Source organism: Carya illinoinensis, chromosome 4 (assembly GCF_018687715.1).
Source record: "Carya illinoinensis cultivar Pawnee chromosome 4, C.illinoinensisPawnee_v1, whole genome shotgun sequence".
NCBI classification, from domain to species: Eukaryota; Viridiplantae; Streptophyta; class Magnoliopsida; order Fagales; family Juglandaceae; genus Carya; species Carya illinoinensis.
In genome coordinates, this window is record NC_056755.1 from 11,837,404 (window position 1) to 11,860,565 (window position 23,162).

General features: G+C 35.3%; 4 protein-coding genes across 4 annotated transcripts; 2 read left to right on the forward strand and 2 right to left on the reverse strand.

The window, feature by feature from the left end:
- The first annotated feature begins 2,774 nt into the window (after nucleotides 1–2,774).
- On the forward strand, nucleotides 2,775–5,811 carry LOC122306852 (probable trehalose-phosphate phosphatase H). The gene is made up of 11 exons (XM_043119379.1): nucleotides 2,775–3,385; nucleotides 3,508–3,648; nucleotides 3,749–3,820; nucleotides 3,961–4,053; nucleotides 4,201–4,260; nucleotides 4,365–4,466; nucleotides 4,579–4,656; nucleotides 4,763–4,832; nucleotides 5,017–5,087; nucleotides 5,180–5,272; nucleotides 5,574–5,811. The coding sequence occupies exons 1-11, from the start codon at nucleotides 3,110–3,112 to the stop codon at nucleotides 5,634–5,636; spliced, it is 1,119 nt and encodes a 372-aa protein (XP_042975313.1). The 5' UTR covers nucleotides 2,775–3,109; the 3' UTR covers nucleotides 5,637–5,811.
- An 8,604-nt stretch (nucleotides 5,812–14,415) lies between these two features.
- LOC122306787 (NDR1/HIN1-like protein 13) lies at nucleotides 14,416–15,423 on the reverse strand. Its single transcript, XM_043119296.1, has one exon. It carries the CDS (start codon nucleotides 15,265–15,267, stop codon nucleotides 14,455–14,457), a length of 813 nt encoding a protein of 270 aa, XP_042975230.1. The 5' UTR covers nucleotides 15,268–15,423; the 3' UTR covers nucleotides 14,416–14,454.
- Nucleotides 15,424–18,491: 3,068 nt separating this feature from the next.
- LOC122306647 (PLAT domain-containing protein 2-like) lies at nucleotides 18,492–19,398 on the forward strand. Its single transcript, XM_043119090.1, has 2 exons — nucleotides 18,492–18,652; nucleotides 18,764–19,398. The coding sequence occupies exons 1-2, from the start codon at nucleotides 18,584–18,586 to the stop codon at nucleotides 19,208–19,210; spliced, it is 516 nt and encodes a 171-aa protein (XP_042975024.1). The 5' UTR covers nucleotides 18,492–18,583; the 3' UTR covers nucleotides 19,211–19,398.
- Nucleotides 19,399–19,529: 131 nt separating this feature from the next.
- LOC122306646 (inactive TPR repeat-containing thioredoxin TTL3-like) lies at nucleotides 19,530–22,649 on the reverse strand. The gene is made up of 5 exons (XM_043119088.1): nucleotides 21,256–22,649; nucleotides 20,905–21,100; nucleotides 20,610–20,782; nucleotides 20,063–20,396; nucleotides 19,530–19,929 (listed from the first exon to the last, which is right to left on the reverse strand). The coding sequence occupies exons 1-5, from the start codon at nucleotides 22,203–22,205 to the stop codon at nucleotides 19,798–19,800; spliced, it is 1,785 nt and encodes a 594-aa protein (XP_042975022.1). The 5' UTR covers nucleotides 22,206–22,649; the 3' UTR covers nucleotides 19,530–19,797.
- Nucleotides 22,650–23,162: the final 513 nt, after the last annotated feature.

The window sequence follows — 23,162 nt, forward strand, 5'->3', positions numbered from 1 at the left end:
AATATTATAATAAAATAATAACAAAAATAATCTAATAGATTTTTCAATAATTATAATGAAAAAAAAATCTTTTCAATGATGTATAAATGATAGGAGAAGAATGAAAAATACTGATGGACAGAGTTTTAAGTAGATTATACGAAAATAATAAAAAATATAGATTAGCAAAATTATCATTGTGCTAAAATAATGAGGGTCATTTTGTAATGTATATAGCACGGTAAAATATAGATTACTTTTTCTAAAGTGCTTCTGACAAAAAGTATCACTTTGGTGTTTTTATTAAAATGTAATTTTTTTTGTTTTTTCTTGATTTAGATGTACTTTAATATAAAACTATCAAATAAATAAATTTTATTATTTAAGCACTTTATACCATTCTATCGTACTTTTTAGACCTCCCACCACAATCTCCCGCAAAATATATTTACGTTGGATAAGCATTGTTTATGTATGTGAAATCTTCTTTTTTATTATATTTTATTTCGCTTTACAGTTCTTTTATAATATTTCTTACAATAGCATTTTTTTAAAGGAATAAAGAAAGATTAAACAAATAAATATTTAATTGATATAGATAAATGATAGATAAACAGATGTAAAGTACATATAAAATATTATTAATTAAAAAAAAGATAAAGTGACTTTTAATTAACTATTTAAGATAAAGCTTTAAGTAAACCATTGGTAAAAGCCTACCTCTCCCATATGCGCATGCAAACGAAATTAGGTTTCTTTTCTCTCGAATTTTTAGGTAAAGTTATTAAAAGGGCCATTTTTAATCCTAATTTCGTTCTTAGCTTGTGTGGTTGGGTGATCAGTATAAGGTTAGGATTTAAGTCGACATGGCCAGAGATGAAATTTATGTTCCTCAAGTTTGGTATCCCTATATCTTTGGTAAACTTGTGTGGTTGTATAGTGAGATAAGATAAGATTATTTTAGATGAAATTAAAAGTTAAATAAAATATTATTATAATATTATTTTTTTAATATTATTATTATTTTAAAATTTAAAAAAATTAAATTATTTATTATATTTTATATAAAATTTTAAAAAAGAATTATAATAATAAAATTAGATGTTATGAAATAAAATAAAAGAATTTTACTATTCAAACAGAGCCATCACGTTTAGATAATGAAATGAATTTAGATATTTTTGTAAATAGTAATGAAAAAATAATAATAAAATATTAATTAAAAATAAATAAATAATAATAAAATATTATGATACCAATCCCTTATAACTTTTAACTTAATTCTTCATGAGCAAGCGTCTAAACGCTCTTGATGAGTCGTCATGTTCTCCCAAGCAATGATGCATTGACTTCTCCTCCTTTTTTATTTCTCTTATATATATATATATATAAATACGAACATTATCCAAATGGAAATGCTTATTTTATAGATGGTAGCCACCGATTCTCTTTTTTTTTTTTTTTTTTTTTTCTTACTTAATTGTAAATATTTTTTTGATGAATTTCTAAGTTTTTTAATAAATTTTAAAAAATATTTAAGAAAAAAAAAAACCTAATCGGTGGATCTTACGGTGGACTCCGTCCTGTGAGTAGCACCACCCCCTTATCCAAATGACAAAAGAGAAAACAGGATACATTGAACAGTGGATAACATCTAAAACCTATAGAAAGTGACAAAAAGCAGTAAGTTTCCATCCCGCAAGGGGTGATTGTCAGATTGGTGAGTAAAATGATTTGAAAGTTCAGCGTTGAACAGAATAATTTTATCAGAGATATCCCCATCCAGTACACGTTGAGCATTGATTAGGTATTAGGTTGCATCGAATAAATATTAAGTTAAAAGAGTCGGCTCACTTTCAATTCTCCAAAATGATTATGGCATATTTGTTTTAATTTTATTTAAAACAAAAAACAAAAACCAATACCATGAAAAGTTGAGAACCAGTACATTGGGCCTTGAGTCAATGGTAGGTAGTAGATGCAGTAGACAAGAAGTAGATTTGGGATGTGGTGGGGACATACGAAGAAGAAAAGTAGTAATAGAAATGGCAGCCAGGAGGCTATTAATTGCACCTGCATAGCGCCTTGAGCGTTGAAAGCAGCAGGTGGTTGAATTAGGATCCCTTATCCTATATTGCTAGGGTTGCAGTTAATAGGGTAGACCGTAGATGAGTGAGATTTAATGAAGACGATCTCCATTTCAAGACAACCAACTATATTCTTTAGGAATAGCCAACTCAGGGGGATGCCCTTTGTTCAGTTGGCAAGTCGCACTCGGCTCTCTTAATTGGCAGGCTAACAACAACTAACAAGAGACTAGCGCCAACTTATTTTATGTAATTATAGATTATTTATGTAAATATAAAATGGGAATATTAATTATTATGAAAATGATCTGATTATTACTCCAAAGAGCTAAAGAATGCCACGTGGCCGAGATCAACGTTAGGTGAAGGAGCAAACGAATGCATTCCACATGGGGAGACTGCTACCTCTCTAGACAGGAGACTGCTACCTCTCTGAACTGGCCGACGAGAAGAGACTGTTAATGTCTTCTTCTGTGCTTTGAGATGACGGGCGAAGACGGCGGTGCTTTTTGTACAAATTGAGGGAAGACTACGTGGGACCCAACACGCGGGTGGACCTCCCAGAATTTCTGTGGGTGTAATTAAGAGTGGGTTCCACTTAAAGAATTTTTATTTTCTTTTTCTTTTTTTATTTCTTGGGAGAGGCCATCGATATATCTTGTCTTTTTGTGTGCGGTCGCAACTATAAATGGGCCATGCTGCGGGTAAATTTTTCTGGCACCATACTTTCGCACTCTCCCTCTCTTTAGCCTTTGCTTTCTGAACGCAGACTGTCTCTGTTCATTCCTCGTCTTCGCAGTTCTCTCCTTCTGCTTTTCTTATAACTCATATTCGAAGCACGAGTGCTCTGTACCCTTCATATTACCTAGCTGTCTCGTACTCTGTTTTCCTCTTATCTCGGGTTTGAAGTTGTTTCTGCTCTTCCCCATAATTTTTTCTCCAATCTGCTTATTCTGTTTTCGGTATTCGTAGTCTTGGTTTGGTCTTCTTTGGAAGAGAAAGAAACGTATTGGTTTGGCCAAAAAGTTTTAAAAGCTGTAAAGATGACGAAACAGAATGTGCTAGCCTCTGATACCAAATCTCGTGTCAACCTGGCAATTACTATGGGCATGTCGGAACAGTCAATTTTCACCGCAGCAACGGCCGGCGGATACATTTCCATTTCAACGCCGAAGAAGTTTCCTAAGAAGTATCTGAAGAACCTTGAGATCTGTAGGGAAGGAAGAATAAGTGCTTGGGTTGACTCGATGAGAGCTTGTTCTCCTACCCGTATCAGAACCGCGCCTCCTTTGGCCGACCATGACCAGAGTTCCTGGATTGTGAGTCATAACATTTCTCAACGAAAAAAGCTTTTTTCTTTTCCCTTTTTCCCTTTTTTGGTGGTTGTGTTAGGTTTCAGAATGATGAATCTGATTATTGCTGTATTGTTATTCGAAAACAGGATCACCATCCATCAGCCTTGGACATGTTTGAGCAAATCATTGATGCCTCAAAGGGAAAGCAGATAGTAATGTTTCTGGACTATGACGGCACACTCTCTCCGATAGTCGATGACCCGGATCGAGCTTTCATGTCTGATGCGGTTAGTTCTCCTCATCTTCCTCGCTGGATTCATCTTAATTTTATATGCCCACAACTTTCAAAAGTGATTAAACTATGTCTTCTTTCTTCGTACAACTCAGATGAGAAAGACGGTGAGAAAACTTGCGGCCTGTTTTCCCACTGCCATTGTGAGTGGGAGGTGCAGAGATAAGGTACATTTTTCAAGAAGTTTGATTCTTTTATTTTCTTGTAGCCATACTATTTCGATTGTTTAGGTTTAAATTACTTTTTCTTCTAAAGATAAGTCGATAGCTTTTGAGTTAAAGAAGCTTTGTTGTTTTATAATCTGCAGGTGTATAGTTTCGTACGATTAGCAGAGTTGTACTATGCCGGAAGCCATGGCATGGACATTAAAGGACCGGCAAAAGGCTCCAAATACAAGAAAGTGAGTGAGCTGAAGCTATTTTTGTACTTCCTCTGATATCTTATAATCTCCATACTTTTTGTCCAAATGAGGAAAAAGAAAAAAAAGAAGAAGATGCGAATTGAATTTTTCTAACAATTTTCTATATTTCATATTTACGCTCTACAGGGTAGTGCTCGTGGTGTTCAGTTCCAAGCCGCGAGTAAATTTCTTCCGATGATCGACGAGGTTTATTTTCTTTGCAAATCTCACATATATGATTATATGGGTACAACCCTACAAGGAACAGAATGAAGAGGAGTTAGCTGATCATTTGAAACATGAATTCTCAGGTTTACAAGCAGTTGGTGGAGAAAACTAAAGCAACTCCGGGGGCTCAAGTGGAGCACAACAAGTTCTGTGTCTCTGTTCATTTTCGACGTGTTGAGGAAAAGGTATATATATATTACGAAAGTCACAATCACAATACTATTGCCATGGTCGTTTTTAGTACATGTTTTGTCTACGTACATGATCATCTTACTTAATATGTACGTGAAAATACAGAAATGGAATGAACTGGCCCAACAAGTTAGATCGGTACTGAAAGGGTACCCAAAGCTTCGACTTACTCAAGGAAGAAAGGTATGAGAGACGGCTCTGATAATGACCTTAAAATCTTAATTAATTAGTCGATCTGTCGATATCCCTTTTAATTAATAAATATTTTGGTTTTTGCATAATAATACAGGTGCTAGAAATCCGTCCTACCATAAAATGGGACAAGGGGAAGGCTCTAGAATTTTTGTTAGAGTCTCTTGGTGAGTTTTAATTTCAACCATGAAAATTAAGTAGCTAAAAGAAAGGCCTCCAATTATTTTAGCAATGTTCTCACACTTATATATATATATATATATATATATATATATATATATATATATATATCAATTATATTTTTTGCACCAGTGGCTATAATATATAATAAAGTAATCTTCTTTTTTATAGGATTTGCCAATTGTACGGATGTATTTCCTGTTTACATTGGAGATGATCGGACAGATGAAGATGCATTCAAGGTATCCAATTTGTTTTAGGTGATGTATGTATGTATTGCTCTGAAAGATGTATTCAATGGCAGACTAATGCTTTAAAGTTTTCCTGTCCATAGATGTTAAGAGAGAAAGGACAAGGTTTTGGCATTCTCGTCTCCAAGTTCCCAAAAGAAACCAGTGCATCGTATTTTTTACGAGAACCAGACGAGGCAAGTACCCAATACACGTATTTGAATCTACAAAAATTTTATGTGCAGTCACTTTTATGTACTCTTTTGTACATTTCAATGATATAATTGATTGGATATTAAAAAAAAATTAATCCAGTCAATTATATCAGTTGAATGCATAAAAAATACGTAAAAATAATTATATATAATATTACTCTTGAATCTATTTTGATTAAAAACATGGAAACGAACGAAAATTGTTCAAAACTATTTCCATGCATGCCTGCTGGTGTTGGGATGTGACTAATCAAATATCATTTACTATTCAATGTTCTTGTAGGTTATGGACTTTTTGAAACGCTTGGTCCAGTGGAAACGACCCTCCGTACGAGCACGGTTTTAAGGTGCATGGAGTAATAATAATATGAAAATATGGCCATCCCGGCCACCCTTCTAGGAAATGTACATGGGTGGAAAGACAACGCTACTGTGACATTTTCTTGTCTTTGGCGTTGTACATCTTGTAAACTACCTTTGTACGGGGGTGGAAAAACAAGTTCAACTTGATTCAAAGATCTCTCTCTCTCTCTCTCTCTCTCCTAAATATAGCAGAAAAGATTATAATGACGATCGAGCCAGTGAAAAACATGTTCTGTTTCAGCCAGAGTACGTATTTAGTTTCAATAAACTGAGAAAAATTCATAGGTTTTTATAACAAAATTCACAAACATTCTCGGCATATTTAAAATCAGGAACTTATGAGATGGATGCCATCTTTCAGTATCAGATATAAGAAGTGATGGTCATTTGAGATGTGAAAAAATATTTATAATTTTTTTTCAATAATAAAAAACTTATTAATATGTTATCCTACTTCGATGGGCTTCTTGATAGGACAAATAAACTTGTCCATAATTCAGTATTCCCCTGCAGCCTAATTTCAGCTCGCAAAATGTAATTTTCCATAGTTAGTTGCCTTTGTTAACAATTGGTATAATTTACCAAAAAATAAAAAATAAAATTGTTGGTGTTGAGAAGTACTTTCAGGTCCTGTTTAGTTGTTTTAAACTGAGTATAATATTTAAATATTTAATTTTTAAATTATTAAATTTATTTTAATTAAAAATCCTTTTACATGAAAGATTTATAATTTTTTTCATTTTAATACTTTTTTATATATGAGATTTATAAATTTTTTAAACTTTTATAAATATTTTTAAATTCTTCTTAACATCAAATCAAATTTAAATTTATTTAGATAGACTATATATACTCACTTTACTAAATTAACTTGTTCATATTTATTAAAAACGTCTAAACTTAATATTTAAATGGAGGCTCAGTGTTTTGACCAGTAACCAATGAGAACTATACATATGCTAGGGGCATCCAGATAAAGTTGCCAATGAAAGCAGGCTTTCTATTGCCATTGTTATTGTCAGTGCGTGGTCTCTTATCTTCCATTACGGTTGTTGAGATTCGAGATCGAGAGAGGAGAGGTAGAGATTAAAAAATATAAGGAGTCAAAATTCAGTCCTTTGGTAGAAAGAGTGCTCTCAAAAAATAATATTTATCAGTTATTTATGATCATATATAAATGGACTTATTTTTAATAAAAAATATTCATTTTTTAACAAATAATTTATCACAAAGAAATATTTTTCTTTTAATTAATATTTCTGTATTAGAATATCTATAAATATATATATATATATATATATATTTATATATATATATATATAATTATTCACTTATTATTCATCTCATGTATTGTCGAACAACTCCAAACATAAAAGGCCCATGCTAATATTTTTTTGAGTTATTTGAACCTGATTCTCTCATTTAACCATTGACCTAATGTTATTTGGTATAAAATATCTTGACCATACTAATATTTTTTATGCTATAAAACTCCAACACGCGATGAATACATTAACCATTGTGGATTAATGCAAAAAGAGTTTATAGACTTGCACAATGGCTCCTACGAATATGGTAAGCTTTTATGAAAGCTGAAGAGATTGTAAACGATTTGTGATTGGACAATTGGATATTCAAGTAATGTGAGGGCCCATTATCAACTACCAGAGATCATTCACTCTTTTGCTTGCAATTGTATCTCATGCTGAGTCAAAAGGATAACGTTGGATGTTCGAAAAGATGTTGCACAGATACGGCCTACTACATTTTGCAGATCAAACTTTCCTGTTTTATATTTAAGTTGATGACTGTTCACAAAATCCCGTCTCTTTTCTCCAAAAATATCGAGAGCTTCTAATGGATCATATATATCATATATATGCACAACTTGCAGATATCAAGGATCTTTGGATTCACGAAAAGTAGCATTCAAAGGTAGGTCAAAGCTAAAATATCTGTCTCTCATGCACCAGTTCATACTATATAAATAGTAGACCAAAGGTGATATTTCTTAATATAGATGTGTTTTTAGATCAATAATTGGTGGAATATAAAGCACTCTAAATGATAGCAGAAAGCATTTTCTCTTCAGTTTTCAAATAACTGCACGTCTGACTAAACTAAGGCTGCAGTTGGACTTAGAGCTAGGAAATGAATGGTGGTACGGAATTTAAAATAAGCAATTTTCTCCTTGTCCTTCATCATGTCAAGGTGATCAGCCCCATTCCAATATTGTCCAAATGAATTGCAACTTTGGGCACAGCATGGGTTTGAATCATCCATTCGAAATGGCAAATTATTTATTAATTGTAATTGCCATCTAGCTCTGAGTTCGCACCTCACTTCTCAAGTTGTTTTTTAAGGAACTTGGCACTAAACTATGGGGAAAAATGAGTGAATTATTGTTAGCTAATATGTTTACAATAATCAAGATATATGCTCCAGCTAATGCTACATAATTGACTGTACTTGGAAACCTATTTGTTTTTTCGTTTAGCAATAAACTGGGGAAAAATAGAAGTATTGAATTATTGTCAGGTACTATTTTCACATTCATCTATTTGCTTGTACCACCTTAAAGCTGCTTCCTTTTCAACATACCAGAGATCTGCCTACAACCTTTTCTCAGACAAGGTAGTAAAAAAATATGTAGAATCATTCTAATATGCGTTAGAGATACTCATGATTTTCTTAATTGAAAAGCTTTTTGAAAGTAGAGGATGAGTTGGCACCATTATGTAGAACATAAGTGAGACAGATATAAAATAATATCGGAACAAACTTATTTGAATGGACTAAGGTACTATACACACCAAAGAAACTGAATGTTGTTGGAAACTCTTTATTAAAAAGAAAACCTACATTAACTGTAGGGCAGGTTTAATGGATGATCTTTACAGAATTCATGAAAACAAGAGAACAATTGGTTCTTGCATGCTTGATCAATTAGATGGCCTCAAGCTGCATATACATTGCAAACATTGATATAGAAACAAGCTGGCCTTCACCATTGGGTACTTGGATTTTGAGGAACCCCACATCACAGTTGAATGGAATCGGCTACATTTTTGTTTTCCTAGCTAGAGCATTATTTATTTTATTTTTTTCACTTTGTAAGGAGAGTACCGATCAGGAGAGAAGAACTTTTTGGTTAGGTTTGGTAAATGATCTATGGTTGAATGAGGAGTTGGAATCCACTAAAAAGGGGGAAAGGTGGGGAGGGGTATATATTTGATGTGAAGACACATGGATTTTGGAATGGGGACAGTAGCTAGCTCCCAAGCTTTGACAACCCTCAAGTCTCTTTCGGACGTGGAAAGATGAAGTCCACTATCTAGATTCAACCATCATTGGCGACTTAACTGAATTAAACTGAGTATTTGTAAGATTCAATTATTGGTACCCACAGAAAACTGAGACTCTATTCCCTCCAACCCAACTAACTCTCTCACTACTGAATTCCCACCTTCCTTGTATTCATTACTTTGGAAAAAAGAAACCTATCTTGGATCTTGGGTCTTGTTTGTAAACTTAAAACAAAATCAATTAATTAATAAGATCATCAGATGGTGGCACAAACACTCCTCTTGCTCCCACCAACCCAAACCTTGGAATAAATATATACCCACATAATCTTTCATGTGAACAACTAGACCAAGCCTATTGTTTATTGTGATTCGTTTCTCTGCACTTTTCTGCCTATTTTATTTCACTTTGCTCTTTGTAATCTGTATGTGTCTGTGTATATATATATATATAGTTGGTAAGATTTAGAACAGCATGGAAACGGGATCGAAGCTTGTGGCTTTGGCGTGTCAGAGCTCATGCTGTCCAGGGATGGTCCTGAAGCACACGTGTCAGGTACTCACAATGCACACAACAGATCTCTTTAACACGTGTACGTGCTGCAATCGGGAATCGGTCCCCGCATTGAGGGTCGAACCATGGAGGGTGGTGCTTTGTCTTGGAATAACATAAATACAAGTAGTATATAATATATATATATATATTAAGCATGCAGAATATGGGTAGGTTATTGGTTGGATGCGCCAAACTCTTGTTATGGGATTCCCATGTGACCCTAGATGCCCTTGTTATGGGGAACAAATATTCAGAAGCCTGTGTGTAAATGAATCAATGGTTGAAACCTGTCAGTATGAAAGCTGGGCCTTGCTGATGAGGAATATTTGAGTAATTGGGACTGTGTCAATGGGTCATTGGTGGGAGGAATGTCTAAAGGAAAATTAGTGTTTGATTAGAAGAGTTATGATGGCTACGAAAAAAGTAGCCACTTCTCTGTAAAAAAAGAGGGGGAGAGGGGGGAGGGAGAAAAAGTGATGTTGATTTTAATTTGGTTCGTGTCCAATTCCTACTGGATTGGCTGGGATGAGACAGTACATAATATTCCTTGTATACGTATCTCATCCGATGGGTTCATGAGTTCAGTTTCGACTGCATACAAAACAAAATCTATAAAAATAAAATTAGAAGAAAATAAGGGAATTTGGGACGATGATTACAACAGTACTAGTTTAGAATAAGAGCAAAAAAATGGATTGCATAGGTTTATCTTAGTATATCATGTTGCAAGCATCTATACGGGCATGATATTAGAGGGAAAATTTAATGGGATTTGGGTAAGTAAATTCCTCTTCTTTCTTTGGTTTTATCCTCGTTCCCGATATTAATGTACGTATATGCCGCTAGCTCATGCTTGTATAAATCTAGAAGGATTTCATCACTTTCAATTGATCTTTAAAGTGGTCTTTCTTTTTCCCCTCCAAATTGGGTAAGCAGCACGTACGTCCTAATTCTAAGTTGATGAACTCAATCAAAGATCAAATGCAATACAAAAAGTTCAGGTCTAGCTAGCATGCATGCAGCTTCACCTGATTATGTTCAAATGTTATCGTGGGAATTGCACTTTGGAAAGTCTTTGAATTTGCAAGAAAGGGAACTATATATGTGAAACACGAAGGAATCGAAGACATGACTTTGTATTGCAATCGATTATCATTTCTAATTGAAACTAAGAAAAGAGACATGGAAATTTCCAACGTCTAACCATGTGCAGATCGACGCAAGTTAATTATAAGAAACAAGATTGGTAGGCCCCTGTCTAAACTCCATCATTACTACTGAGTTGTAAAGTACTTTTAAGGACAAAATAGAAAACGAAAAAAGAAAATGCATCTTCTAAAGTATTCATCAAGCTCCTTAGTTTCCACTCTTGTAAAGGTTACATCCTTTAAATCATATCAAAGACCGACCAATAATCAAGACAGCCTTAACCGTTCCATTGGAAATTCAGCTCTGTTTTCTTGTTTGAGAAATTCCAACTTTTCATATATAGAAAATGCTTCTTCTGTAGACTGTAATATATATATATATATAGACGGCTGATTGTAATGCAGATACAGATAATAAGACTTGTCAATAGAAAGCAAAAACTCCTAAACGCTGAAACGTCGTGAATGATCATAAAAGAAAAAAAGAAAAGAAAAGATGAGTACGTAGCAATGTCAAGCATGCATGCATTGAAAGAGCTGTTGAGTGAAGGGAATGGCTGCAGTGGGCCGGAGGGCTCAATTACTAACAAAAGATAGGCCCAATGGATCCAGAGCCAGGCATGTTTCGGTTCATGTCCATGCCAGAACCCTTTACTTTGGGCCTTGGGGTGTCATGGTTGGGCCGGTCTGCATTACTGTCAGTTCTGTTGAATTTCACTATTCACTTCACTTCACTATATGAAAACCTATTGAGCGTGCTTGGTGTAATTTTTGTTTGGGCTCCTAATCCCAAGATTTTGCCCATGTCAATATTTCCCGAGCAGGCCCAGAATGGAGAGTACTGAAAATTGGAAAAAGTACATCTCTGGACAAAACCAGGGTGTTCAATTTCAAATGCTTGTCTCAAGTAAAGATGAACACGATACGCGCTGTTTTTCATGGACTTCGATTTTGAGCTCAACCACCGTCCACTGCCATAAATGAACTCCACCGGGAGTTTTCTGGTGTCCGGCTCCACCTCCCTAACGAGAACCTCCACTTTTTGTGTGCGGAAAACTCAGCCGTACTGATGTACATCATGCCACCGCAGAATGTGATGACCTTTTCCAAGAATTCTTTTTTTTTTTTGGAGTTATATATCTTTATAGAATTAGGACTCGTTTTGATAGTTAGATGAGATAAAATAGTTTTATATAAAAATTAAAAGTTAAATGAAGTATTATTATTATTTTAGAATTTGAAAAAATTAAATTGATATTTGAAAAACTATCTTTTATTTTATTTTATTTAAAAATTTAAAAAAATTGTAATGATGAGATAAGAATCCTACGAGTGCTTAGACTCCTTTGTACAACAATGAAGAAATAAAAATCCTTAACAATTGCGCTCCAAATGCAAATGATAGCAGTACTGCGCACCCTAGTGCTAATGGATTCTCCTGCACCTAATGAAACCTACTTGGTGATGTTTTGTTCCTAGTCCAAAAATTATGAAATTGGAATAATTATATTTGTATGTTTTTGCTTTTAATACTGCAATCTTTATATTGCAATCTCTCTTTCGACTTCTCTCTCTTATATTCGATTTCTGGTCCTTTATATATTAATCTATTATATAATAATCAATTATATGTACACATTGCACATCATATTGAGAAGTTCTATACGGTTTTGAAACAAACTCATCCTGAGTTTTATAACGAGTTACCATACTTTTTCTATTTGGCATTTTAAGGAGAAAAATTAATGTTTCTATATGGTATCAGAACAAGCTAACCTATGACCATGATGGGCTCCTGCGACCTATCCACGATAATGATATTGGAAATATCAACCCACACATGAGGGGATATATTAAGAAGTCTCACACAGCTTAGGAGCAAACTCATCCTAAGTTTTATAAAAAATTATCATATTCCTCCTATTAGGTCTTTTAAGGGGAGAAATGAGTGTTTCTATATGGTAGCAGAGCCAGATAACTTATAACTGATGATGGACTCCTGCGACCTACCCACGATGATGGTACCGGAAATACCAGTCTACACATGAGGGGACGTATTGAGAAATCTTACATGACTTTTATATGGTATCAGAGCCAGGTAACCTATGATCGATGATAGGATCTTGTGATCTACCCATGATGATGGTACCGAAAATATCGACTCACACATGAGGGGGCATTGAGAAGTCTCACACGCCTTAAGAACAAACTCATCCTAAGTTTTATAAGGAGTTACCCTACTCCAGTTACCCTACTCATCTTATTAGGCCTTTTAAGATGAGAAATTGGTGTTTCTATATATCATAGTATCACTCTTATACATATTATATGTTAGGATAGATGAAACTTGACTAGTTAATTGTGACTCATGTACCATGTATAATATATATATATATATATATATATATATATTGTAAGACTATTGATTTATTATCTAAATTCTAATATAGTAGTATGTAACTAGATTCTAATACAATATTTGGCTTGTATTTGAGTGGTTGATTGTGTTTCCTATTTATAATTTATTCAACTATGAATGATTGGATGAACTATGAATGATTGGATGATGGATATTGTCATTGGACCATAATTGGCTCGTGGTTGCTCTTACTTGTTAGGTATTATTTGAGACTTTGGGTGTTAAGTTGTGCCTTAGCTAAATGGTTAAACAATCATTTTATTGGTTTTAGATTATTTGGGAGTTTGAGACTCTAATATGAAATTATGAATGATAGTATATCAAGAATAGCTTAAAGGGTTTACTGTATATTTTTAATTTCTTTGAGTTTTCTTTTGTTTTTCCAGGTTTGCCAACATATGAAACATTCTTAGTTATATTTTTAGTTTTTCATATCTAAAATCTGTTTTTTTTTTTTTTTTTTTTTTTTCAGTAGTTTTAGTGAACTTGAAACCTGGAAGCCCACAAAAAAAATAGAAGATATATTATATGTTAAGTCTTGTTTAAAAATTGGCTAATTAAATATAAAGCCAAAACAAGAAAAGTGGCGCTCCTCCGGCTCCACTCAAATTCCAATCCGATAAGTTGGAGTGGGATGTCTTAGATACCTACTCCGACTAAGTCGGTGCTCAGTCCTATTTCTTGGGATATCCCCACACCCGTGTAACTTCAATTTTTAGTTTCATTAATCTAATGGACAGATTTGTCCATTACAAAAATAAGATGAACACGTACATGTAGTTGCAACCAAGATTTCAGTCAGGAAATAACTTGGTGCAATAATACGAATATCCCCTTGATGTAATCAAGCAAATTAGTGAAATATATAGTTCTATCTTAAATTTTATTGATCTCGATCATATCATGTTAATGTAATACATTTAAGTGCCTCTCTACTTAAGTAATGAACAGCTGTCTATTTAAGTAATATATAGACATACGAAACTGCTTAAATGTACTTACTACTTACTACATTATAAGATCGGTAGATGTTGTGAAATTGCTAGAATTTAGAATGAAAAGTACTAGATGAAAACACTCAAGAAATGGTATATTTTAACTAAATGGCCGGCCTTTATTCTAACGTACGGTCGCCGACAATGAAACTTCACAAAGCTATATATAGTACTGTCAGATAGGAACTTTCTACGTACTTAAAAGTATCATATATATATAATCTCGTCCTTTGAATTAGATGAAATAAAAGTTTCGTCGAAGAAACTGTAGAGGGACTAACACTAGGGGGATATGGCGATGAAAATGAGCATAATCAAAATTATTCAATATAGCTGACCTTGAGTGCGACTGAAGCCAATATTCATTACCTCAACTTTCTAGAATTTGAATTTAGTGTGACAATCTTGCGACAATATCCGCGAACCCACGCCCAATGTACTCACCTTAAGTTTACATGCAACGTTCGTGTCCATACTCCACGTCTTAATCGCACCAAATTTCACCTTCACAGGAACTTTCACATCTAGAGCTAAAGAGACCAATGTCTTTGATTTCTTGGCCTTGGCATTCATCATTATCTTCCCAATCTCATTAGGCACCGCTGCATTTGCTGCTTGTAAGAAAACTTTAATCCTTTTAGAACTGTTCTCTCCTTGATACCATCTTGGAAACTTGCCCTTAGCAATCTTTTTGCCCTTGAAAGACAATGTGGCAAGCCCCCCATGCTTGTAACTAATTGCCATGAATTGATTCGGATTCTTGGCATCCATGGAGATTTCGTACCTTGGCCCGGAATGTTTATGAGGTGAAGAGTGAGTATTATTCTTAGCTAGGACGTGCGCAATGGAGAATATAGGAACTTTTGGACTAAATATGAAGTAGAAAACCACTAGCGCTAGCCCAATTAAAACAGCAGCAACCAAGATGACACCAATTATCCACAAACTGGAACGACATACTTTGTTCTTATTATTTTTATCTGGAGTACGGTGACGTTCTGCAATAATAGCATTCTCAGGAGGTGGAATACGATAAATTTGATTTTTAGGTATTTGGATCACATAAGTTTCAGAGTGGTGGGCCTGTAGAGATGACGAAGGTGGCGGTGGCGGAGGTGGAGGTGGAGGTGGTGGCATTATAGGATCATCATCACTATCATCGCCTCCAACAGGCGAAACCCGCCCCTCCATGGGTAAAGGGGAGGGGTGCAGAAATGGTGTGGGCGGGTGGAAAGGGTATATAGCAGAGTAAAAATAATTGCATGCTTATGGGGGGGATTGAGATGGTTGCATGAGGGTTGGTTGGCAAGTAGAGGAGGTGAAAGAAAGGGGAGGTTACAACTCGGAGAAAGACAACGCATGTTTTGAGTGGGTGTAGGGTCGAGTAGTAGCGCTTTGAGGTCACATTGGTTTCCCACACCCTATTTTTGGATCGTTTTACTTGGTCAATCTAGAGGTTACAAACTACACAGACTTGTTTTGAGTTAGGTAGGAGGGCAAATTACCTTATTTTGTAAGATTAATGAATGTATTATCTACCTTTTTCCCCTTAAAAAATGTCTTTTTTCGGAAATCTATGTTCTAGAATATTTATGCTATTCTAAAGGGAATTCCTACATACATTTTATATATTCAGTCTTCTGCGTACGTATAAGCATGTCGTGCTCTAATAAACATTGTAAACTTGCTAATTCCAGTAACGTTTATTGGAAGTTGTAGCCCATTACATTAGTTGAAATATGATAGAACATGAATGTATTTAATTGAAGAGTAATGATATATGGGAAGCAAGTCTTAAATTATGTACAAATTTTGTGCAAGTCTTTTATAAAAAAAATTGGGTCCGGGCATCAAAAAAAGATTGAATTTTTCACATTTTTTTTTTTTTTTTTATAATTGACTCACTTTTATGTTTATTGTTAATTGAAAAGGTTTTGGACGACATAGCAAAAATTAATTTAGGAGTATTCATAAGGGATTTGAATGGGAGGGGATCGCACCTGACTACGTGCACGTGGTAGCAAAAATCACATTATTCCCATATTCAACATTAAGGATGCATGCATGCATGCATATGCCTTTTGTGGCTAAATAATTTGAGCATTCTTAGGTTTCCCCTCTCGAGAAGATGTATGTATCCCAGAAGATAACTAGCTATATATAAAGTTACACCAAATTAATATGTTAGGATTGTACGTGGGGAATTAAGGAAATCCACTTTGGTTTTCCAATTAATATGGGCAACTCACGAAGTTACCAATTAATATATATATATATGTATATGTATATATTTTATTATTACAAGAAACCATTTAGAGTAAGAGCTAGTGGGGGAGCCCAATGAAGTTATAATTAACATGATGGCGCATTCAAATTAAAAGGGGAATTTAAAACCAATAATTAATTGTTTTCCTTGAACAAATCTTGGATAAACTAAGGTGCAGATCGAGCTGTCTTGGATGGTGGTTTTGGTTATTTTAAACTCACTCCGAGTCATCGATGGCCATGTATATATGCTCATATATATAACTTGTATTGACGTACTTATCAAGAGATTGACCAAATCTAAGGTCTTGTTTGGTTGAATAAATCATCTAAATATTATAAATTTTCTAAATGTGTACATAAAATTTGATAAATAATTTAAATTTTTTAAATTTTAAATAAAAAAATATTAAAAATTTATATTATAATAATATTTTATTTAACTTTTATCTGATCTCATATGTGTAATGAAACGATTAACTCTAAGAGTGCCTTTGAGTCCCTTAGTATGGCTCGATCGTGTTGATTGGGAGCTCGCATGCATGGAGTGCAACTTCTAATAAAGCACATGTTAAGATCATGTGCATGAGTCTCTTGTGCCAACCCCGATGAATCAGTGAGTTGTATGGAGTGATGCGTATCATGAGTTGTAGGACACCAAAAAGTAATTAATAATACATAAAGCAACTTTCGACAAAATAATAATAGAGTTTTGTTATATATAAATACAGTCACGTATTAATCTGTGTACCAATACTGATTCATTCATACTTAAAATTTAAATTAACACTGTTTTCAATAAAATCTACTTTTTGACCAATCACATCACATTGGTACACAGATTAATATACAATTATGTTTGTAACTATATTTTTCCATAATAATAACAACAACATGGACACGAGCTAGGGAGGGGCCGGAGAGATTGCTTTCATACTTCCAAATTTTCTAAGTCTCTAGTCAATAAATAAATTAATGCAAAACCAAAAAAAAAAAAGATAAATTATAATAACATGATGATGCTTTATAAATTTCTTCAATTCTTTTTTTGTTATATTCTCAATGAATATAGAAAAATGATCAATATAAAATCCATAATTTTTCTTCAAATTCTCAATCATGCATTTATATATAATCTCATAGTAATATTATAATTATATTGCATTTTTAATTCTCTTAATTCTCAAAGCAGATCTAATAGATTTTATACAATCACATCTGTTTGTGGATTTATTTTATATAATCTCTTTGTATCTATAGCAGGTCTTTAAATATATATATATATTTGTTCTAGATCTCCTCTAACATCTACATAAATATGTGACACCTGTTGTGATTAGATTTACAACTTTTTATTTAGTAAAAATCATTAAATTGATATCTTAAATGTTAATTCGTTAATCGAAAATCCTATAAAAGAAAATATGTAAACAAAAGTAATACCAATTCAATTGGCATGGACATTTTCCATTTTCAATGATAATTTGTCTAAAAGTAGAAGAAAGAGCATGCATGCTAATGCGGTACAATCATTACATTGTCTGCCATTAAAAAAAATCATACATAACAGCTAAGCTCTTAATATGCTTCCCATGTGTGCTAAATTTTTTTTTTTTTTTTAAAGCGAGTAATTCTATTAATCATACCAAAAAAAAAAAAAGCAACATGTTCAATTTAAAAATACGATAAATAATTTGATTTTAAGGCAAAATATAGAGACTTATAGCCCAAATAATCAATATATATTTTAATATATAATTCGAGATGTAAATTATAATCTATATTAATTTTAATAAAAATAATTATCCTAAAAATTCGTTTATTTTTTTTAAGAAAATGGACCTTTTGTGGTATCAATAGAATATGCTTCGTCTCCCTAGAAAGTGAAAAAAAATAGTGGAAATGTAATAAAGAAGATGCCGCCAAAATAATTAAAGCTTTTTTTGGACGGTGGGGTTATGTACGAACTACAGTCTCACAGATAAGACCTGGATCCTACCCACTACAGAATGTCAGTGTCAATCTGGTAATTTCATTACAAATCGGGCGACTGCAGGGGTAAATTTCGCCACATCACCAATTGAGTTCTGTTGCTGAACAAACGATGTCGTATGCATTACATGACACCGATCGAATTCCCCCACAACCCAAGCCGTCCTGGTATATAACAATAGAACAATATAACATTGTATACAGCCAGTGAAGCTTCACACGTCCAAATCATTCCCTATTCACTATTCAGATGGCTCTCAACACTTTCTTCTTCTTCGTTTTCCTCTCGCTCTTCTTCACCTCCATCGTTCGATCTTCCGTAAGATTATCCCATTTCCCTTTCATTCTTTTTTTTTTTTCTTTGGGGTTTTAATTTGTTTTATCTTTTAGCATCGCCGGAATTCTCACGGATCAATCGGTTGTTTTACAGGACGATGACTGCGTTTACACGGTCTACATTCGGACGGGATCGATCATAAAGGGCGGGACGGACTCGATCATCAGCGTCCGCCTGTACGACAAGTACGGAGACTACATTGGGATCAAGAACCTGGAGGCCTGGGGCGGACTGATGGAGCCCGGACACAACTACTTCGAGAGAGGTAATCTGGACATCTTCAGCGGGAGGGCGCCGTGCCTACCCGCCCCGATCTGCGCGATCAACCTGACTTCCGACGGCTCGGGTCCTAACCATGGATGGTACGTCAACTACTTTGAGGTGACGACGACGGGGGCCCACATCAAGTGCAAGCAGCAGCAGTTCACGGTGGAGCAGTGGCTGGCTCTCGATACGGCGCCGTACGAGCTTACCGCCATCAGGAATTACTGCCCCACCGTAAACGACAAGCCTCGCGGTTCCCTCAAGGCTATTGTGTAACCAACCAGTAAGGGAAGCTGTGTCGTTTTGGTCCGTCCCTTGAATATTATTTTTGTTAGCTAAATAAATCTGAGCTTTTTTCCCTAATCTGTGCGGATCGGATCCAAGTGTCGGTGGGGATGTATTTATTGCAATATATAGACTTTGTCGTGACTGTCTTAATTAATGGGTATGGTTTGGTTATTTAATGGAGAATGTCTATTGATTAAATAAAGGGTTAAACTGATTAATATGATAATTAATTTAGAGAGTGTTACTATTTTTTTTTTATATTAATTTTTAAATATAAGAAAAAAAAAAAAAAGTAGACGGGTTGAACTATACAGAAACGGTCAAAAGTATGTATGATCTATTTGAATTCATCAAAAGCTTCCAGCTTTTCTCGGTTCCTCTCAAAATCAAGGCCGCATTGTTTATTTGCCCTTTCCTATTGATTCGGCACGCATTTGTCTCATTTTCTGATGCCGGGCCTCTTTATTCTCGTTCCATTAATTGGTCAAGCTTTCTCTCATGCATAGGAGAAGGAAGGTGACAACCGATCGAGTAAGCTCCGTTAAACTTGATGCCTTGCAAGTCTTAATATATAATCAATGATCACCACGTTGTTTCTTGAGCTGTTCCCGGGCCTCTAACAAACCTTGCCTCACCTGATCCTCGTCTCCCGGTGTTTCCTTCAACAAGACCTCGTAGTCTTGAATCGAAGCTTCCCATTTTTCCAGCTGTAAATCACACCCTACTATATTTGTCACAAAAAGGAATCACGCAGTAGAAGAGTATGATTGTAATCAAGAACAACTGATCTCGACTTTTCGTTTTGTTAGTAGTAGTTGTTAAGGATAAAAGAGTCGGTACCTTGGCATTGCAATCGGCTCTTCTTAGTCTAGCCTTGCTGTAAGAGGGGCGTACGTTAAGCGCAGCGGTGCAATCCCCCACAGCTCTCTCAAATTGGCCAAGTTTGGACAGGCAAGCAGCTCGGTTGCACAGCAACACTGAATTGTATGGGTCATGGTCGAGTCCCTCTTCGTATGCAGCACTTGCCTCGGAGAACATTGATGCCTTGAAAAGCTCGTTCCCTTTTGCTCGAGCTGCTGCAACAGCCTTAGCCTTCTTCATCACAACGTTCGCTTCCCTGTTGTTTGAGTCAAGGCGAGCTGCTCTTTGAACTGTCTCCAATGCATCGTCCAGTCTGTGGGATCATTGGAAACCATTAAAACGATGGTTTGTCGTATCTAAAGTACATGCGTGCATCATGTGCTAGTTCCATGGCTGCTTAAATTGATACAGAAATCTCGATCGATCGATCATCTTTTATGAAGACTTGCTTCCAAATACAAATACGTAGTGTGAATAAACAGACAGCATGAGCAGGACTATGGTTTTAATCGTATAGGAAGCTAACCTGCCGGCAGCCATGTCGACTTGAGCCCGTATGACTAACAAATATGCGCTGCCAATCGGCCCGAGAAATCTAGTACAAGCGTCAGCCTCAAAATTAGGACCCTTCAGCAATGTCTCGTCCGCATCTTGGTGCCTACGAAGCTTCAACAAGCCCTCCGCTTGGAATGCAAATATCTTTTTTACCAAATATAAATACCAGTCGATGAGTTACAAATTGACACTCACAATGGCATGCGCAGATAAAATAGCATAATTAAGAAGACAAGGGGTAGGAATTTTATGACTTAATGGCTCACCTGTGGTGCTGAATCTGCACCTGCAGATATAGCACTTCCTGTTTCTTTTATCAGGGTGTTCCAATCTCGCAATTTGCGAGCTTCGGTACACTTGTTGAGATGTGCCTGAAGCGTTTTCACTTTAGCAATGTCAACTTGGTCGGCCTCTGGTCCTGCATGTTTGAAGTGATACAAGGCCTTTTCTGCCTCCCCTAATCTGTATGCACATACATATATATATATATATATATATATATAAGAATGATTGTGTGTACTGCCAAGAATGGAAGACTAGGATCAAAGGTTTAAGATGTTTCTGGACCACTTGCAGAAAGAAACTCATTGTCAAGTTAAAAGTAATTTTTTTTTTACCTAAAATATAATGTTGCCAAACGATGATGAGCTCTATGATATTGAGGTTCGATGCGGATAGCTTCTCTGCACTCAAAAACTGCCTCAAGGAGCCTACCAAGAGCGGCTAATGCCGCACTTTTGTTGCTTCTGTATGAAGGCTTATTGGGGTCAATAGCAATGGCAGCATCATACAAAGCCAGGGCTTCTGCAAATTTTCCACTCTTGTAATCCTCATTGCCCATAATCTTCAATGTCTCTGGATCCATTCTAGTCGAGATAGCCCGGCACAGGGGATCTGGTTGCTCTCTATTAGCACCTCTAACCACATTAATTCCCATTACACTATTTGCGTAATTTCCTCTGGGCACCGGGCATTCTTCTCTTGCTGTCTTGGGAATATGATCAACAACATTATACGAATTCACATTTCCTCCTCCTGGTCTCCTCAAGTTACCTAGATTGCCAAAAATCATGACATTGCTCGACGAAGCCCGAACAAGATTACCACCGCCCTGACCTTTTTGGTGATCAACGATAATGCTTTCAAGCTCGCCAGAAATTCCAATGGCGTCCTTTGGCACCCTTTTGCCTTGGTTAATATATCCTTGGCAAGGAGTTGCCTTTCTTAAGCCTGCGGCTGATGAGGGCACGACTCCTGCAGCTTCGTTATTGCAGGGTCTTCTGCCATGATTTTGGTAATCCACAGTAGGCGCCTGGTGAGGAACTTGGGTATGTCTTGCCACCGGTTTTGGTAACGATTCTGCGGCCTTAGATGGGGTTCCATGGATCGAGCTGTCATCGGAGCCAACTCGTCTCCTCCTTGAATTTGGAGTGCCCGGTGTCTTGGGATCATTTACGCCTGGAATCGAGCCGGTGGAGGTAGCTCTTCTTGGCCAAAAACTACGTTGCCCAAAGACTGCATTTAATAGACAACAACGCGATTGCTTTTCCTGCGATTTCTGTTCCATTTTTGTAATCACCTCTCAAGTACTCTGCCGAATCCTTGTCGACGGTGTAGTACTTGTACGATAAAGCAGAATGATTTTGTGGTATTTTGCCAACAGTGAGAAAATAGACAATGGCTTTCAAATGCAACGTCAAAGAAAGCGGATTGAACTGGGTCTTAATTTACATGTTAGAGAATACAAAATCACGAAAAGGAAAAAGAAAGACTGAATGTACGTGTGAAAAGTGAGGTTAATTTGCAACAGGCCTAGCCCCGGTAGATGATCTGCAGGACCTCTTGGAGCAGCTGATCACGGAAAACAATCTCTCATTGTTTTCTGCATCTTTCAGTTACGGATCAGATGATAAAATCAGATGACATGATATGACAGTCTGGAGAAGAAAAAAGAAAAATAATATTACGAACAGGTCTATTAATGTTTTATTAAAATGAAATAGTTGACCTTCATTCCTTGTGTTTTATTTTATTTTATTTTTTTATTGTTATTGTTTATTTTGTATTCTTCTTGCTGATTCTTTTTGTTTCTCGTGTTTATTCTTTGATGGAAAAATGGAAAGCAAGAGACTCGGTCTAGGATTCAATGACGATCTCTAAATTTTTAGACCCCTAATTGGCGCCCGGTGGCTATATATGTTTTTGTTTCGTTAATTCACACAGAGAGAGAGAGAGAGAGAGAGATGGGGCACGCTGTTGTGTTTTTTGGGCACCCCACATCCGAGGCCAGCTACATATGACAGATATGTCAACGGAAACAAATCAGCAATTATATATAACCGAAATTTTGTTATATTATCTATTTTCTTGACTCTTATATGACTCGACTGAAAATATATATATATATATATATATATATATATATATATTTATAATCTTAAATTGTGTAATTGTTGTGTAATTATTTTAAAAAAAATGTATAAAACATAAAACTCACATGAAAAATAACTGATTTTTTAATAAT